Source organism: Solanum verrucosum, unplaced genomic scaffold (assembly GCF_900185275.1).
Source record: "Solanum verrucosum unplaced genomic scaffold, falcon-dt-bn FXZP01000187.1, whole genome shotgun sequence".
Lineage (NCBI taxonomy): Eukaryota > Viridiplantae > Streptophyta > Magnoliopsida > Solanales > Solanaceae > Solanum > Solanum verrucosum.
Genome location: NW_026020413.1, coordinates 73,236 through 93,658, shown reverse-complemented (window position 1 = coordinate 93,658; position 20,423 = coordinate 73,236). Strand labels below are relative to the sequence as shown.

At 33.3% G+C, this 20,423-nt stretch overlaps 2 protein-coding genes across 2 annotated transcripts; both read left to right on the top strand.

Moving 5' to 3' along the window:
* The first annotated feature begins 1,346 nt into the window (after positions 1 to 1,346).
* Positions 1,347 to 3,060, top strand: LOC125840772 (metallothionein-like protein type 2). The gene is made up of 3 exons (XM_049519743.1): positions 1,347 to 1,469; positions 1,724 to 1,795; positions 2,709 to 3,060. The coding sequence occupies exons 1-3, from the start codon at positions 1,408 to 1,410 to the stop codon at positions 2,803 to 2,805; spliced, it is 231 nt and encodes a 76-aa protein (XP_049375700.1). The 5' UTR covers positions 1,347 to 1,407; the 3' UTR covers positions 2,806 to 3,060.
* LOC125840773 (metallothionein-like protein type 2) lies at positions 1,347 to 18,076 on the top strand. The gene is made up of 4 exons (XM_049519745.1): positions 1,347 to 1,383; positions 16,593 to 16,684; positions 16,939 to 17,010; positions 17,775 to 18,076. Exons 2-4 carry the CDS (start codon positions 16,623 to 16,625, stop codon positions 17,869 to 17,871), a joined length of 231 nt encoding a protein of 76 aa, XP_049375702.1. The 5' UTR covers positions 1,347 to 1,383; positions 16,593 to 16,622; the 3' UTR covers positions 17,872 to 18,076.
* The last annotated feature ends 2,347 nt before the right edge of the window (positions 18,077 to 20,423 follow it).

Below are 20,423 nucleotides of genomic sequence, written 5' to 3'. Positions count from 1 at the left end.
CATTATTATTCCATTGAAATATATTCGACGATTATTTTTATAGATTTTTTTTTTTGAATTAGAAAGAATAAAAAATAGCAATATTTTCACACAAGAAAAATAGAAAGTTCCCACTATTTTAATAATAATTTGTTTTCGACGATGCAATTTTTCAGTAAGCTAATTCGATAAAAAAAATTAAATTAGAAATCATATTTATAACACAAATTTTTTATTGATTGACAATGAATAATGTGTTTATTTCTAATAGTGTGTGATCAAACTATATGCTACTCCTAGGATTATTGAGTGCATCATTTATAAATGGTCTAGACAAATCAACACAAGTTGTAACATATTAAATAGGTATTATCACTTTCGATAAATCTCCAAAAGTCATGACACCAATTAATTATACTTATGACATTAATATAATGAAGATTGATAGCCAACCCAAACATGTCTTCATAGAATGTTTCAACACATGACAACATATCTTGTATCATAGGAAAAATAATTTAGCAAATCTAATACTCCTAACATATCTTTATCTTTTTTTCTTGATTGACTTTTGAAGAACTCCTAATTAATTCACTTTTAAGAAACAGTTAAATTATAATGGAAATGGTTTTGGATCATTAGTCAAAATGGATATCGATCGAGAGGATCCTAATTTAGAGTCGAAGCCAAAATTTAAAGTATACGAATTTAGAATTCTAATTCTTTTAAATTACTGGGTTCTAACTATATAATTTGTATATATTCAAGAAACATTTTACTAAAAATTCAAAATTTAAATTAAAGTTATTAAATTCGATCGAACCTATAATCAACAAACTGAGCCTACCTTAAATCCTATAGTTATCTAAATATATTGATGGATTTATTTTGTCTTCATCTTGAACGTCACATTACTTTTCTTAATAGAATTAGGGTCACATTCTTCTAATCTATATGACATTATTTTTAACTTTATTTGGGACATATCAAAATGTTTTAATATTATTTTTTATTAATAAGACTTTTTAAGTTGCAAGAATTTATATTACTAAAATCTTGAACTTCGTAATCAATTGCACCGTCACATAATTATATAGAATGAATGAAACAAAACATAATTATCTCTTAAAATGTTTTGATATTATTCTATTTATAATATGCTGAGTCAATCTTTATAGAAGCAAGTATAATGCCTTCTTATCTCAATAAAATAAAATAAAATAAAAAATAGTATACATTGATAAGACGTTATTTTCTAAACCATACTATTGGTCCACGTGTGAAGCAGACAATGACCTATTCCCTCTTTCCTTTTCCTATAAAAAGCCCAAACTTTTTTGTTAATTTCACCAAAACATCAATCACTTGCTTAATTAATTTGCTGAAATACTCTCATTATTATTAAGTCTTTCGAATTCAAATATTATAATGTCTGGTTGCGGTTCAAGCTGCAGTTGTGGTTCTAGCTGCAGTTGCGGCAAGGGTGGAGGGTAAGCCAACTAACTGAACTATTAAAATATATATTTTTTTAAGAAAAGTCGTGAACACTGAAATACTCTTTTCAACTTCAGGTTTAAATATTCTCTTTTCGGTTTCAAACAAATTTAATTTATGACATAGAAATAAATTTGATGGTACATACAAATATGTATCAAGTATATATATAATAATATACACGTACATAGTTCAAGTCGAGAATAATAAATATGACTTATGATAATTATACGATGTCAATTTGTTGCAGGTGCAACATGTACCCTGATTTGGAGAAGTCAACTACCCTTACCATCATCGAGGGAGTTGCACCTATGAACAAGTAAGTAATACTAAATTTTGTTATGAGTTTTTAGTTTTATGAATTTATATATGATCTGAAAAATATTAACAAGACTAGCTGACTTATAAAGTAATTGTTGAGTTCATACTAAAATAAATATAATTGTTACCAGTAATAAATATGCACATTAACAAAGGAAAGGGGCATGTATCCTTTTTTTGTAAAGAAAGAGGGCTTTTATAAACCTCTTCACTGATTACCTAGTAACTTTGAATTTTCTTCTTTATCTCTTTCTCCTTGTTGGAAGGCTGTTTATGAGCGGAAGGGAAGTAGAGGTAGAGGGTCCGAAGATTCGAACCTTCAATCTTCAGGTCATGAGCCTGATGAGTTGACCAATTCCTCAAAAGATTATTAAACACTTTACCAGCATTAGTTAATTGTCATTAAAAATCAATATTGCTATAGGCTTTAGAAACATTTCAAAGAGTTCAATTAGTAATATCAATCGAATGTGAAATAATTTTTCACTATCAAATTATCATGTCCCTTTTACCTTGTTGAGGCCCATATCGATGGTTAAGGGTTAATAGATATTTCTTATATATGGTCTTGAAAAATCCTCTACTCCTGAGCTGGCTTCTGTGGTTGAGTTATTTTGGTCTAAGATTCATTTCTTCTTTATAGAATATTATATCAGAGTTAGATCCAGTCTAATTCACTGTATCATCTAATATTGGACCCCGTCTTATATCGTTTATGCTCCAGATGTTCAGTCCTAGATGTAGGGGTATTTAGACCACATTCGTGGATTAAAGGTTATTTGGTCTCTCCTTATATGTGTTGGATAATATAACCTCCTCATGAGCTATTTTTGGAGTTGTTCAGTTCGAGTAGTTATCCAAGAGATTTATTGGTGGTAAAATTAATGGTTCTATATGATTAAATTTTGCAGCAAGGGAATGGTTGAAGGATCAGTTGAGAAGGCAACAGAAGGAGGGAATGGGTGCAAGTGTGGATCAGGCTGCAACTGTGACCCTTGCAACTGTTGAAGTTCCACTATGAACATGAAATAATAAATTCTGTTATGTAATATTTTGTGTCACAAAAACATTGTATAATAATTTGAATAAGACTTATATATAGCCATGTAAAGGATAATAGTGTGACATGTTATTATACTATACTTTCATGGTTTTTTCTGTTTGGTGGTTTAATTTGATGTCTGTTTGAAGGATGCTTATATGAGTTGTAACCCAAAATATATTTATGTGCAATATATATATATATAAGTTATTTCCTTCATTCATTGTGTCTAATTTTCTTCTAACATAATTAATTAGTCATTTATTCCTTTTTAAAAGTATTTGAATATATTCTGATGTCCGCAAATTCGGAATTCAAAGTCGTAAGTTGTTAATATTGTTACAATTAGTTAGATTAGTGGTTAATTGTATAGTTGTGAAGCTAGTGTAGATAGTTAAGGTGGTTAGCTTAGCATTTTACTCTATATATTCGTAGTTATTGTACACATAACAATTCAGATCAATACAATTCTCAATTTTAAAATATCTTCTTTTATAGTTCGCTTTAGAATATTGATCTCCGTTGATGAACAACTTGAGCTAAGTTTTCAAGCTGATACCTCATATTTTCACATGGTATCAATACAGTAGATTTGATTCGCTGAGTAATTCCTTCACGAATCCTCAATTGAAGCTTGCTTTTGCAGTTTCCATGATAGGAGTGAAGATTGATGCTATTCATCCTCTATTTCTAGGCCAGGCAAATACTTCAGAATCTGTCCTTATTCCAGTGAAGCTTACCGGATATAAAAACTATGTCTTATGGAGTAGATTAATGAGAATTAGGATTAGTGATTAGATCATGCACAAAGGCTTTGTTTGATGCTTAATTCCATGAGCAATGGAAAACATGCAATGCTATTATCCTATCATGACTCATGAACACAATCTTTGCAAATCTCCCAAATGGGATTGTTTATTCTTCGAATGCACATCTGGTTTGGGAAGATTTGAAGGAAAACTTTGACAAAAGTGAATAGAGTAAGAATTTGATAATTACGCAAGGAAATCACTACAGTGATGCAAGGTACCAATTTTGTTTTAGTTTCTTTCTCAAAATTGAAGGAATTGTGGTATGAGTACTATGTATTGGTTCCATCACCAAGTTGTGGGTGTGAGAAATCGAAGGACTACATTGAACATTTGAACAAACAGAGGTTGCTCCATTTCCTTAGTGGCTTGAATGAATCATATAACCAATCCAGGAGGCAAATCCTCATAAAGTCAGTAACTCCTTCATCAGGACAAACATATGCCATGATAATCCAAAATAAGAGTCAATAGGTAGCTGCAGCAAACATTGCTGCCAAGACACCTGAGAAGATGGAATCCTTGGCACTGCAGGCAAGTGTCTTGAATCTGCAAGCAGGAAAAGGTACAGGATTCAGAGGAAAGTAGTGTGACTTAGATGAAAGGTCCCACAAGGGACAATTGTTACAAATTAGTTGGCTATTCACCTAGGAAACCATATGGAGGAGGAAATGGTAACTCTGATGGTTGGAGAAGGAATGAAGGTAACTTTGATAGTTGGAGAAGGGATCAATCACCAGTTATGAATCATGTTGATATTGCATCTTCATCCAAGAGCACTGGATGAGGTCATTATGAAAGACAAGGACAATTCTATAGTCCTTTTTCTGATAAGCAATACAGGTAGATATAGGCTTTAAAACAGAAATAAATCATTAAGTCAAAGTTCTCAATTTAAATGTCTGAAAATACTGAATGATAGTAGTAATAGTTTTAACAAAACATCTGAAAAACAATACTGAAACTCTCAATACTGTCTATTTATGAAGACTCTACTATTTTAAGACAGGCGCCGGGACAAGACTCACGACAACCTTAAACAAACTAAAATTGAACTAAAATGATTGGAGTCCTCCGAAAGCAAATAGGTCTCACCAAAAATGTTATCACGAGTGTGAAGTGATCTCAACGAAGTGTTGATTGATGAAGTTGAACACCTGTATCCAGAGGCGAATCTAGAATTTTTTGAACATGGGTGCACCAAGTAAAATGTATTGAAGTGAGAATTGATCCTTAATCCTCAAGGTCAAAAGCTCAACATTTAACCACGTGGACCATTTAGACTTCTCGTAGTAAGGGTGCAAGAATATAATATTATACAAAATCTTAAAAGATATACATATAAAATATCTAATTTTACGAAGAGACCACGGGTGCGGATGCCCTATTTTTTGGCTGTAATTTCGCCACTGCCTGTAGCTATATCCTATAAAAGATGCAGATCGAATGACATCAGTACATTAAATGTACGAATATATAATATAGCTAAAGGGAACATTAACTGAACTAAAATGGTTGAAATATAACTCAATTAAATGTAAAACATAAGCATGAGATAAAATCGTTTAAAGCTTAACAATAAAAGTAAATAAAAAATACATAAGAATCAGTTTTTCTCTCGGCGTACGTTAACAGCCGTTCCACTAAGGTGCGCACATAGCAATGAAGCTACGCAGCCACCGTGCCAGAATGGCTAGAGGACGACCGAAGAGGGATGGCAAGAAAATGACTACTACAAAGACACCTATTGCCCAACAATCAAGCATAAGTGGTACTATACATACGGATGCGAGGGATCGAAAACACCAGGTACAGTGACGATAAACCCTCCATCACAGAAGGAGATGACACAGGTCGAAGGAAAGCACACCCCACAGGACGATAGTAGAACCAGTGGTTGCTGCAGTACAAGAAGGGGCGATGACGGAAGATATTCACAAGGCCAACTTGGTAGAGCGATGTCAACCCATGGAACCAAGGAAGGGATTTAGAGAAGTACATCGGAAACTGACCATGCCGACCGACACGGTGACCGAGAAGCCATTCTCATTGTTTGAAGGAAATACTATGGCATCGAAAGGAATGGATTTACAATTTATCCCACCAATGGTGAAGGATGGGGTCAAAATTGGAAAACTAAATGAAGATGAAGTAGCTAAAGAAGCAGCAATGTGGAAGAATGTTTCATACTATATGTAATTGGGATTCACCAACCATTGCAGCTGTAACAAGGTTTTGGAAGGGTAAGCGGAATACACTCGGAAACTTAAAGTTTACTATCACAATGAAGACTATTTTGTAGTGAAGTGATATAAACTACAAGCCTGTCATTGTGAAACCATGGACTACCAACTTCAATTTCAAAGATGAGGTACTAAAGGTAATACCGCTATGGGTAAAATTCCCTAACCTGCCATTAAATTTTGGGGACCAAATCACTTAGCAGAATCACAAGTGTTTTAGGGAAACCCATATGCGTAATTAATCACCACGAAATTAGAACATATCCTATGCTAGAGTTCTAGTGGAGATTAATATCACTGGACCATTACCGGAGGTGGTAAGAGTAATGGACCCAAAATATAATATATTTGAACAAAAGGTTAGTTGTGACTGGAAATCGCATTTTGTCCAACATGCTGCCAAATTGGGCTCTCTGCACAACCAACAACTCAACCGAAAGTCAAGAAATGGACCAAAGGCAGGGCAAAGGAAGATGAAACAAGTATGGAATGTCAAGGACAACAAGGACCTATACACCAATAAACCTGTTCACAAGTTGTTCCTGAAGAGGACCCTATTATACAACCTGAGCGGACTGGATAAATGCAAAAGGAAAATCAGTTGTGAAGGGGAAAGCCATGATATTCATGAGGATATTTGAAATGAATGAATTCAATCCGCTTATGGATAACACACTCAACAAGCCATTCAATTGGCTTTTGATAAGGTTGAAAGAGGGCAACAACTAGGGGGTGCAATTGGGAAGAGCCCCAAACCACCAAAACAAGCCTTATGAAGGTTGCAACATGGAATGTAAGGGGATTCAATAAGCTATTTAAGTAAAGAATATCCAGAATAATAAAGAAGGAACATATTGATATTATTGCTATTGTTGAGCATAGATAAGCAGGGAACATGCTACAAAATAATACAGAAGGTTGCTCCTGGATGGTCCTACATCATAACTATTTGGGCTCTGAAAGAGAAAATCTGGATATTGTAGAACCCAGGCATAGTTGATATAACGTGCTACACACCCACAATCAATGATACATTGTCTAGTTGATTCGAATGGTACTGAGTTTGAATTCACTACAACATATGTTTGCATACAATAAATGATAGAAAGGTTTGTGGACTGCATTGACACATATCACATATAGTTAAACATCCATGGTTTGATGGGAATTTCAATGTATTTTAAGAGGAGAAGATAGAATGGGATCCAGGTGCTAGACAGTGAAACTAGGGTTTTGATCAATGCTTGATCAACAATGGTCTCACAGAGATAGAACAATGGAAGTTCTACACTGGACCAACTCAATGTTCATAGTAAATTGATAGGCATAGTTATCATCTCTAGAAGATCAAATGGCCGAATTGATGTATAGATCCTTGACCACAATTTCAGATCACTGCATGTTGTGTGTCAATATGGAAACTCAGCAATGGAATAGACCCAGGCATTCAAATTTTCAACATTTGGAAATCACCAAGATTTCCAAGAGATAGTAAAACATTCATGGAACCAACAAGTAACAGGAGGCAAAATGGAGAGAATATGGAAAAAGCTGAAGTCTTGAAAGTAAAGCTCAAACATTACACACACATGCTTACCCAAAGGTTGAAGCTCAGACACAACTAGCTAGACAGAAACTCATGAGATTCAAATGTAACTGAGGGATAAGTATGATGATACCGAGCTATTTGGAAAAAGATAAAGAGATGAAGCATCAGCTTGAAAAATTGATTGGTGGAAGAAACATCCTGAGGCAAAAGTCTAGAGTACAATGGCTAAGACTGGGAGACTGAATCTGCATATTTCCATGCAAGCATCAAAACTAGGATTAGAAATTGTATAAAAGAATGGTCACAATGATGGGGTCATTGTGCAAACCAGAGCTGAGATAGAGAAAAAGTATTGAGTTTACTACATGAAGTTGCTAGGATCATGTGTAGATGAACTACTGCTATTGACCCCGTGATCATGAACTCTAGACCTATGTTAAAAGAGAGCAGCAACAATACCTCATGGAACCTATAGAAATGAAGAAATAACTTTGGCCTAAAAGTTGTGCTGACTTAAAGGCACCAGGATGTGATGGATACAATGCTTTTTTTCTTCAAGAAAGCTTGGCAGATTATTAGAGTGGAAATTACAAGCCAGTGCAAGAAGTATTTTAGAAGAAGAAGATGTTTCGAGCCACTAATTGTACAATGTCACTCTCATCCCAAAGATACAAAATCCTTCGTCCATAAAAGAATATAGACCTTAGTCTGTTGCACAATGTTGTATAAGCTAATCTCAAAGGTGCTTGCCAATAGACTTCAACCAATCATGGATACCTTGATAGACACTAGCCAGGCATCTTTTGTATCAAGGAGGACAATCATCTTATTAAGCCATGAACTGATTAGGGGATATGGGAGGAAGAACATGTCTCTGAGATGTATGCTTAAGATTGACATGCAAAAAGCTTATGATTCTTTGGAATGGGGCTTCCTTGACAAATATTATTGGTTTGCACTTCCCAAAGGTATTTATGGAATGGATCTTGATGTGTGTTATCACTGTTTCTTATTCAATTGTGATCAATGGTCATCCAACCAATCCTTTCAATGCAAAAAAAGGATTGAGACAGGGAGATCCCTTGTCTCCTCTTTTGTTCGTCTTGGCAATGGAATACTTGAGTAGATCCTTAAAACTTCTCAACTAACTCTCAGTCCCCTGTTCAAGTATCATCCTAGATGCAGTAGGTTGAACCCTGATTCAATTAGGTTTTGCTGATGATCTCCTATTATTCTGCAAAGGAGATGTCCAATCAATCAGATACTCTTTGATAAATTCAAGAATTCTCAAAGCTTTCGGTCCTTATTGCAAATCCCTCTAAAAGCTCCCTATATTGTGTTGGTGTGTCAACTCAGATACAAAAGATATTCAACAGGTCCTGGGATTCAGTATGGGTGTTCTACATTTCAATATTTGGGAGTGCCTCTGCGCTCTAAACGAATATCTATTGTACAATGCCAACCTATCTTAGACAAGATCCTTCGCAGAATCAAGTCTTGGACCACTAGGTTTCTGCCTTAAATCAAGTCTTGGACCATTAGGTTTCTGTCGTATACCGGAAGAGCTCAACTTATAAAGTTTGTCTTGTTCTCCATACAAGTTTTTTGGTCCCAAATTTTTGTTTTGCCAAAAAAATGGTTAAGTTAATTGAAGCAATTTGCAGAAAATTCTTATGGACTGGTTCCACTGAAATGACAAAGAAAGCTTTATTAGCTTGGGATAGAGTATGCTACCCAAAGTCAGCTGGTGGCCTCAACATCCTTGACATCTCTACTTGGAATAAGGCAACAATAGCTAAACTCCTTTGGAATATTTGCAACAAAAAAGGCAAGCTTTGGGTAAAATGGATTCATAGTTATTATGGAGGGATGAGGAACTTACTTGAGGACATACCAAAGCAGGCAGCCTGGTCTACTCAAAAGATCCTCCAAGCTACAAAATATTTCAGTAGAGCAGGGTATGCTATAACAGACATCCAAGTCAAGTCTCACTTCTCCACAAAAGATTTCTATAACAAGTTGAGAGGGCAGTACCAGAAGGTTTCATGGAGAAAACTAACTTGTAATAATATGGGCTTACCGAGGTGGGTGTTTATACTGCAACAAGCTGCGCAAAAAAGACTTACTACACGTGATAGATTGCACAAATGGGGGGTATCAACAAGTCTGCTCTGCCCCCTCTGTGAAAAGGAAAATGAGATCATTACACATTTATTCTTTGAGTGTGATGTATCAGCATATATATGGAAGATGTTGCTGCAATGGTTGAACATCAACAGAGATCCTATGCAATGGAATAATGAACTCACATAGCTGAGAATTGGGCAAAAGGAAGAAAGCCAAAAGAATGTGTGTACAGAATGATATTAGTAGGAGCAGTTTACCATATCTGGAGAGAGAGGAACATGCGCATATTCCAGCAAAAGAGTCCACAACCAAAGATCGTGATCAAAACTATCATCCAAGAAATCCATTATAAGGCACAAAGCGAGAATAGAGTAGCAACCTGGTTAGCAAAGTTTAATAAACATCCTGTGTAATGCAGTAATTGCAACTATTAGGTATTGTGGCTTAGAAGCTTGAACTGACTATTGCAACGATTGTCCAGTAGCATGTTCACCCCTTGTACTTCAATTCTCACTTTTGGTATAATACAACTATTTACCAAAAAAAAGTAACAATCATCACAATGAGTCTCGGGATGATACAACATTTCTCTCACGTTGTAAGAACTGTCTTATAATTTACCAGGGTATAGAACATACTCAACTCATGGATCAACTATAAAGGTCTTCTCAAAGGCAGTGAGGAGTCACCTGAAATTCGGTGTGATTTTAACTCACGTTGTCTACATGATTTATTGGGAATGTGAGTTGTATGAACTCCATCGGTGCTCAATAATACTCCCAAAATATATAACTCAATGCTCAAGTAAAAAATATTCTCTCTGGGTTGAGATAAGTTCTCAAAAGGGCCTTTTTCAGAGGTAATGCTCTGAAATACTTTGAAAAAACTCTTACACTTTTCTGAAAATAATGCTCTCTTTTCAATGTAAAAATGATACATTTTGGGAATCATTTTGTTCCTTTAAACACTACTCAAAATTATACTTTAAACTTTACTTCTGGAGTCATCATGTTGGAATATAAACATGAACAACAACTCAAAGATCCCAATGCATAATATATAGCAAGTCAAAATCAAGAATATAAAACTCGGAATCGATACCATAACACATAACAAGAGTTCTTGAAACTAAGGGTATAACCCTATATTAGACTCTTACTGACTAAATTTAGATGTAGGGCGTGAGAAAAAACTCAGTCCATTACTATAAATAGCCTTACATACATGGAAGAACAATGTTCTTGAAGAAATTCGAAGAACTTAAAGAAGATGCTTGAAAACCCTAGCTTTCTCCTCTTGGATCCTTGCTCTAAGTCTTTGGAACGTTAATGAACATAAAAGGGTTGATCAACACGGTTTAAATCCTTAATTAGGGGTAAAAACATCAGGGTTTAGTCTTAGAAGGGGTGGGAAAATAATGGAATACCCCTACTAAAACTGTTGATTCGACTCTATGGGTGCCACCTATGGATCATAGAAACTGGAGACTTAACTTTGGTTTGTACCGGTCCTACGGATCGTAAGACTTTCTATGGTCCGTAGGACCCTCTCGAAGAATCCAAAGTTCCTCAACTTTTTTCCAAGTCTAAAACACTCCTATGGCTCCTCTCTACGACTCGTAGACCATTCTACGGACCGTTTAGTCAATCCATTGGTCATCATCTGAGACTTGACATTTTTTAAAAATTGTTTCCAATTCCTAAGAGACCTTTCCTACAACCCATAAAACCTTCTACGATCTGTAGGTCGACTGGTAGAACCTGGCACCAGATCATTTTCTGCAACTTTTTTCTTTCCAATCCAAGTCCCGATTCCCAAGTTTCAAGGTATTACAAGTAATGCAAAGGAAGCACTTCACAGATGGTTCAAAGTCAAAGATCTAGGAGATCTTAATTATTTCTTGGGGATAGAGGTGTTGAGGTCTAAATCTGGAATATTATTGAATCAGAAGAAGTATTTATTAGATCTGATCTTAGAAATAGGACTTGGGAGAGAGATACCATTAACAACACCTTTGGAGACTAATGTCAGGTTAACCACTACAAAGTTTGATGAAGTAACACGGAGTAGAGGTGATGACTTATTAGCAGATACGGGTACTTATCAGAGGCAAATGGGAAAATTGTTATAGTTGACCATCAGCTACATTGTGCAAACATTAAGTCAATTCATGCAACAGCCAAAACAATCTCATTGGGAAGTTGTTATCAGAGTAGTAAGATACTTGAAACTTGCATCCGGGAAAGGTATTCTCATGAGTTTATTAACTAGTCAAGAGCTCACATGTTAGTGTGACTCAGATTGGACAGCTTGCCCAAATACTAGAAAGTCTGTGACAGGTTACTTAGTAAAATTTGGGAGTTCTTTGGTGTTCTGGGAATCTAAGAAGCAACGATCGTGCCAAGGAGCTCTGCAGAAGTAGGATATATATATAGCATGGCTTCAACAGTGGTTGTAGTTACATGGTTACTAGACTTGTTTCAAGAGTTGGGAGTAACAGTGAAACAGCCCGTGACAGTTATGAGTGACAGTAAAGTTGCTCTACAGATTGCATCTAATTCAATATTTCATGAACGAAAAAGCACATAAATGTAGATTGTCATTTTATCTGGGACAAGATCAAGAGTTGACTTATTGAGACAATGTTTGTTAGAACTGAAGAACAAGCACATTTTCTAACTAAGGGGCTTAGTAAAGTGCAACATTCCTATTTGACGAACAAGGTAGGAGTGTTTAACATTTTGCACCCTCCAGCTTGAGGGGGAGTATTAAGATGTGACAATTTAGGTTGTTAATATTGTTACAATTAATTAGATTAGTAGTTAATTGTACAGCTGTAAAGTGTAGTTAGTTAAGGCGGTTAGCTTAGCATTTTACTCTATATATTCATAGCTATTATACATGCACATAACAATTCAGATCAATACAATTTTCACTTTCAAAATATCTTCTTATTACATAGTTCTCTCTAGATTATTGATCTCCATTGATGAACAACTTGAGCTAAATTTTAAAGCTCATAGCTCATATTTTCACACGAAACACCGAGTATAAGTTGGAGACCTTTGAAATATTTATCGTTTAATAGAAAATTTGAATCATTAACCTATAAAACATGGTAAATAATCCATCATAATAAGTTAAATATAGTGTACAAATTAATCTTTTATACCATCGGTGTGGGTAAGCTAAACTCATCGCAAACACTTATTTATTAGAATTCTTAAAATACAAGTGTTCCTTCATCGTCTTTTATACTTTTCATTTTCTTGTTAATTCATTTTGCTTTCACATGTATAAATCATTATTCGGTTTTATATAGTAAAAAAAGAATGGCAAATTATTGTCATTTAGTAAAGAGTACAAATACTTTCTATCAAAAATTTCTTCATTCTTATAACTCGAATGCAAAACCTCTTTTTGTAGATAATACAACATACTAGTTATCTTCTCATGGAGAGAAATATGAGTTTGACTTTAGTCATATAAACTTAAAATTTTCACTCAAGTCTAATTCCTAATAAAGTCTATTTATTTTTTCCTAAGCAATGACGAACCAAACAAAATATTGTTATCGTCACGTACTATAAGGAAAATGTTTTTTCTAGTATATTTTCCAATATATGACTAGGTATAATGTGACATATTGTAATTGTACGAGGTGTGTAAAATATTGTATTAATAGAATAATGTTTGGATGATATATTTTTTTTTAATATTTAAAATTAAAGACAAAATCTAAGGGTTGATTTTCAATTTTCAAATACATGCTCTGCACAAATTATATGATGAATCTTGATTGAAATTTTCCATTCAATAATATTGAGCGGCTGTTGTCACGAATATTTTGATTGAATTGATTAGAAAAGAAAAATTAATACTCCCTCCGTTTCATTTTATGTGGCACTTTTCGAATTTCAAGATTCAAACAAGTTTATCTTTGACTGTAAATTTTTCATAGATTTTTTATACATTTTGAATTTTTAATTATTGTGACTGTACTTTTTACATAGTTTACAAATATATAAATTTTATTTCAAAAAAATTGAAGATTCCATGCGTAAATTCCCGGTCAAATTAAAAAGTTTTTCACTATTTTAGCAAAAAATTGTTTGTCATCGTTCATTTTGTCAATGAACTGATTCAATACGAAATGAGTAGAAAAACTATGTTTTATATACAATTTTTTCATTAATTCACGCTTTAAAAAAATCTTTATTTGTAATAGTGTGTGATCAAATTATGTTGCTTGCTCCTAGGATTGAGTGCATCATTTATAAATGGTCTAGATTAATCGACTCAAGTTGTAACATATTAAATAGGTAAAAGATCACTATCAATATATCTCCCAAAGTCATGACACCAATTAATTGAACTTATGACATTAATATAATGAATATTGATGGCCAATCCAAACATGTCAACATAGAATGTTTCAAACAACATATCTTGTACCATAAGAAAAATAATTTTGCAAATTTAATAATATCTCTTTATCTTATTATCTTGATTGACTTTTGAAGAACTCCTAATAAATTCACTTTAAGAAACAAATAAATTATAATGGAAATGATTTGAATCATTAGTCAAAATAGCTATATATTGAGGATCTTATAGTTGTCGAAATATATAGATGGATTTGTCACGATCTTGTCACTGAGTGACATTCATACTAATTCTTCGGTGAAAAAATCAATTACTAACCCAACTTAACCAATCAAGATTTACTATAGATATCAAATCATGAAATAAAACAACGAAATAACAGTTAAAATTAGATAAAGACTAGAGTTTCCATAAACTCCATCATTTAATAAAATCCATTTGCGAAATTTAACTCTCTAGAATATAAAAGTCGTAGTACCATAACTCTAAATAGTCAAAAAAGAGGATGGAACCCCGAAAACTTAGAAAACAATAAACTAAAGTCTATGAAATGTCTAAGTCCGAAAAGATAGACTAAGAAATGGAGAAGAATCCAAAACAGTCCAAACGAGCAACTTACCCTTGGATTCGAAGGTCACACGTCTCTCAACCGAGGTCTCGTATCAACCGCCTAAATATGCCATGTACTCAACAAGAAAAGAGTAAGTACAGTATTAGTACACAATGTGTACTGATATGATCATACTGCCATTTCCAAAATATGATTGTAAACAAGTAACTACAAAATGGTAATACATGTTAACACATATACCAACAGACACAACATAATACAAATTCTCAATCACAACCTTGACTTACCCATGCATGTGAAACATGTCTCATATGATCACAAAATGCACATACCTAATCCTCTCATGAAAGCCACACACAAACGATTAGTGTACCATCATGATATCCGACCCAATCATTAATGATTCATACTATGTGTGGTATCCGAGCCAATCATTAGTATCATGTACTGGCGTGGTACCTGAGTCAACCATCAATCACAAACAACATGCACAATCACAATCACAATGAACAACCAATTTGAAACAACAAGTAAATAAATAGGTTCACTACATGAGATTACCACATGAAGTCATTTTCATTAGCCTTCTAATTTCCCCCACATGTATTGCACAAATAATACTACAAAGCAGTTAACATGCACACATTACATACTTTGGAAAACAAACAAACCGTCACCTACCTCGAATCAATCCTTGGAAACTCTAAAGAGTCTGAGCTTTCCCTTTTTGCAATGCTTTGATTTGTTCTTGGTTTAAAACAATAATAAAACACAACAATGAAGGTCAAATGACCTAAAACTACCCAAATTATACTCAAATCCTAACTCCGTGTCAATTCATGATCATTCTACCCCGATCAAGACTTTTTCATCATCAATTCAAGTCAAAACCCTCTCTCAAGAGCAATATCCTAGATTCTAAGGCTTAAGAATCAATTTACAATATAGGGAAGTAATTCACTTACCTTTATCAAGGAAATCGGTGGAAAAACTTATGGTAATTTCCCTAAATCGCCTTTCATTTTAATTCCCAAGAAAGAAATACAGAAAAATAATAGGCTTTTGAAACTTTCCGGATTAAAACCCAACTTATCCCGCTATAGCGGCTGCACAATTTGTCCCGCTATAGCAGCGTGACATCCGCTATAGTGGCTTACACGGAATTAGAAATTCGTAAACCTTCCACAGAACCCTCATTTTGCAACATATTTTCAATCATTGACGTTCTATATAAACTATTTCACGCCAAGTTTGATATCGAGAGTTATACTCACCCCAATTTGATTCCAGAAGGTTCTATAGACTCCATCTGAGACTGATCTAGGCTAGAATTTTAAGTCTTTACCCAAAAAAAAATTCTAACCCGATTATTTTACCATTGGTCTGCCCATAACAATCGGAGCAGATCATTACAGGATTGATTATCTTCATCTTGAACGTCACATTACTTTTATTAATAGATTAATGTCACTCTTTTTTCAAAATTCATTTGACATTTTCTTTTAACTTTGGAACATCTCAAAATGTTTTGATATTATTTTACTACTAATAAGACTTTTTAAATTGCAAGAATTTATATTCGTTAAGCTATTTGTTTCTTAGTATTAATGTGCTTTTTTTTCTTTTTTAAATATTCTTAATTTAAAATCTAAACTTTGAATTCAATTGTATACCAATAGGAATTTACGACGGACAAAATTTTGTAGCAAACAATAAAAATTTCACACTAATTTTACTTAACTACATATAAGCGACAAACTATAAGGAAACTCAATCATTTAGGAGTTTTTTAGGAACGGATTATCTATGGAAATTTGACATATATTATTCTATTATGTAAAAATATAATATGCTTAGTCAATCTTTATAGAAGCAAGTATAATGCCTTCTTATCTCAGTTTTTTTATACATTTGCAAGACGTTATTCACTAAACCATACTATTGGTCCACGTGTCAAGTATACAATGACCAATTCCTTCTTCCCTTCTATAAAAACCCCAAACTTTCTTGTTAATTTCACCGAAACATCAATTACTTGCTTGATTAATTTTCTGAAATACTCTCATTATTATTAAGTCTTTCAAATTCAAAAATTATAATGTCTGGTTGTGGTTCTAACTGTGGTTGCGGTTCTAGCTGCAGTTGCGGCAACGGTGGAGGGTAAGTCAACTGAGCTTCTAAGATTCACTTTTTTTTTTTTACAAATGTCCTGAACTCTTAATACTTTTTTTTAACTTCAGTTTCAAATATTTTCTTTTCAATTTCAACCAAACTTATGATATACAAATAAGTTTGATGGTACATAAAATTTTATATGTACCACGTATATATATATAATAAATTACATATATATAGTTCAATTCGAGAATAATAAATATGAGTTGCGATAGTTATAGTATCTCAATTTATTGCAGGTGCAGCATGTACCCTGATTTGGAGAAGTCCACTACCTTTACCATCATCGAAGGAGTTGCACCTATGAACAAGTAACTAATACTTTATTTTGTTGTGAGTTTTAGTTTTATGTATTTATGGTCTAAAATATATCAACATGATTAGATGACTTATAAATTATAATAAAGTAATTGAGTTCAAGTAATATCAATCGAATTAAAATAAATTTTAAAAAATATATCAATCGAATTTGAAAGAATTATTTTTCACTATCATGTCCCTTTTACCTTAGTTGAGCCTCACATCGGTAGGTTAAGGCCTTAAGGGTTACTTGATGATCTCCTTATATATGGTCCGGGAGAAAATTCTCCCTTCCTGAGCTAACTTTTCTGCGGTTGATCAGTTAGTTAGGCCCAAGATTCATATCTTTTTTATATGGTTTTATTCAATTTATTATTTCATTACAATCTTTATATCATCCACACTCCAGATGTCCAGTCTTAAATGTGGGGTATTGAGTTCACACCAGTGGATTAATAAGGGCTACTCTACTTATATGGTCTTGAACAATAGCCTCCTAATGAGCTATATATCTTTTAGGGTTGATCAATTACCTAAAAATCCATTTTTATATACACCTATCATAGCAGGTAATCTCTGTCTTACTTTCAAGATTACAAATCTCACTTTTCTCGTGAGTAATGTGTAGTATCTTAACTTTTGTAACTCAACTTTTACATCATCGGTGCATATAATTTGAACTCAAGGTATTACAAATATAATAATTTAAATGGGGAAGTTGGTAAAAATGGCAAAATATCACAAGTTAATTTATTTTGTATGATAAATGTTGCAGCAAGAGAATGGTTGAAGGATCAATTGAGAAAGCAACAGAAGGAGGAAATGGGTGCAAGTGTGGATCAAGCTGCAACTGTGACCCTTGCAACTGTTGAAGTTCTACTATAGTCTATATATACAGTGCTTCAACTATATGGATATGAAAAAAATTGTTTTTATGTATTTATTATCAAGTGTGTTATGTAACATTGTGTTGTAAAAGCTTTGTATAATAATTTGAATAAGACTATAGCCATGTAATTAATAGTGTGGGATGCTACTATACTATACTCTCATGGCTTTTGTGTTTTGGTTATTTAATTTGATGTTTGTTTGAAGGTGGCTTATTATCTGAATTGTAACACCAACCTTATTGATATGTGCAATACATATATAAGTTATCTCCTTCATTTTAACATATATAACTAGTCATTTGTACCCTTTTGAAAGTATTATGTATTTTGATGTTGACGAATTCAGAATTTAGAACTGGTAACGTTTAGAATAAGCGTAAGGTATGTATGTCTACTAAGAATTTAAAGACTTCCGGTGCCACATATATGATCTCTAAGCTAAATTTAAAATAAAAATAATGAAATAGCTAGATTTGAACCTTGGTCTCGCAAGTGGCTCATCTACCTTGTACCAACAGGTACAAGAACACTCCTATGGTCATGCGTGCATAATTAATTATATATTAGTTTCTGCCAGTTTCTTAAGATAGATATACATACATACACATGGTTTTTTTTCGAAATTAACGTGTGCACGTACACCATCACTAATCAAGGTGGGTCCGCCTCTGTGTCTATATACTTATTGTTTTTAAAATATATATAATTCGGACGACTCGATTTATCTTAAATTCCTTGTTATTACTTTTTACATAATTTGTGATTTGTTCCTTTTAGTGTTGATGGATTCAAAATCTAGAGTAAATAATTTTGTATGATGAGTTTGATTTATTATATGTATATATCTTTTAATTATTTAAGTAATATGGAGTATATATTTAATTCGAATGGAAAAGCAATAGGTTTTAGTTGAACCCAACTTGTCCTAAACTTAACTCAGTTGATAGAAGCTACAACATTTTGCAGTCTAGTGGCTAATTTTTTTTATATTATATTTAGTTTCGAAAATAACCCACTTATATTAAAGGGATATTTAATTTCTTAATGTTATTTAAGGCTTTAGTAAATTGAAACCAGTCATTTCCGTTGGCATATATATTACAAAAGAGGATAATTATATACAAATAGCGTAAAGAAATTTACTTAAATCAATTAAAGAGCGGCAAACTATTATGTTTTGATGATATCTTTTTTTTAATATTAAAAAGTAAAAAACAATATCTAAGGGTTGATTTTTATTTTCAATTTTCAAATACATGTTCTGCACGAAATGACACGACAATCTTACTAGTTTCCTTGTGATAATTGACCATTAATTTTTATTATAAACTTACATTACAAGTTTTAATATAAAAGGCTGAATGACAGCCATATTCGATAGACATGAGATCATTAATTAAAAAAGAAAAAACTTTGACTAATTAAGAAGGAAAAAACAAGAGAAAATTAAAATTATTATAATTCTGACGTGGCAAAGCGTGAACAACACCTACAATAGCAAGATTGGTTCTTTGTTTTGAAGGGGATATTAAATCCAACTCAAACTACATTAGGGGGTAAAGAAACGCCAGTAAAGTTATATTGCTAAACTAAGTTATGCATACAAGTTTTTTTTATGTCTTTTCTCAATAAAATACTCATATAAGAATAATACATAAATTTCATGCTTAAATCAATAAAGAAAAAGATTAAATATGAGACAAATAATGATTAATATACGTATTTTGACCTCATATCATCGCATAAGGTCCCATTTGGGAGAGAAACATTCTCTATCAAAAAGAATTCCAAGCGTTGACAATCATATTGGGATCTCGTATAATCATATTTTGGGTTATTTTTCATGAAATTAAGGTTCTTGTGTGTAACCAAAGAATGTGGTGAGATGGACAAAATTCCTCTATAAATTTTAAAAAGAAATTTTGTGTTCGAGCTTCAGAAATGATATAGTGTTTAGTAAAAACACTTCTCTCTCAAAAAGAAATAGGAACTCATGGCCTGAAGTCAGGGAAGGACTCGTTACTCAAAGGGGTGGCAAAAGGACAGATATGTTCATACATTATCGTACACATGATAGAGGAATATTAGTTGGCACAACTAATACTATTTCCACGTGGAATGCGGCTATTGGACCTAGTAATTTAGGGACCAAGTGGAACCCCATATGGACGTAGTATTTTAGGGCTCAAGGGCAATTGGACGTAGTATTTTAGGATTCACCTTTGTCCATCCCAGATAACTTGAAATCTGAAGCAAATTATTGAGAACAACTACTCTCCTCAATGCCGAGCAAGTGAGGATAAGCTATACATCGAATGAATCCTCAGTATTCATGTCACTCCCATTTGAACGCATCTCAAAATCCAATATAACAATAACATACCCAGTATAATTCGACAGGTGGAGTCTAAGGAGAGTAATGTGTGCGCAAACTTTACCCCTACCTTGGTAGGTAGATAGGTTGTTTCCGATAGACCCTCAGCTCAAGAAAATAAAAAGAGTAACCACTGAAAATACTAAACAAGGTATGACAA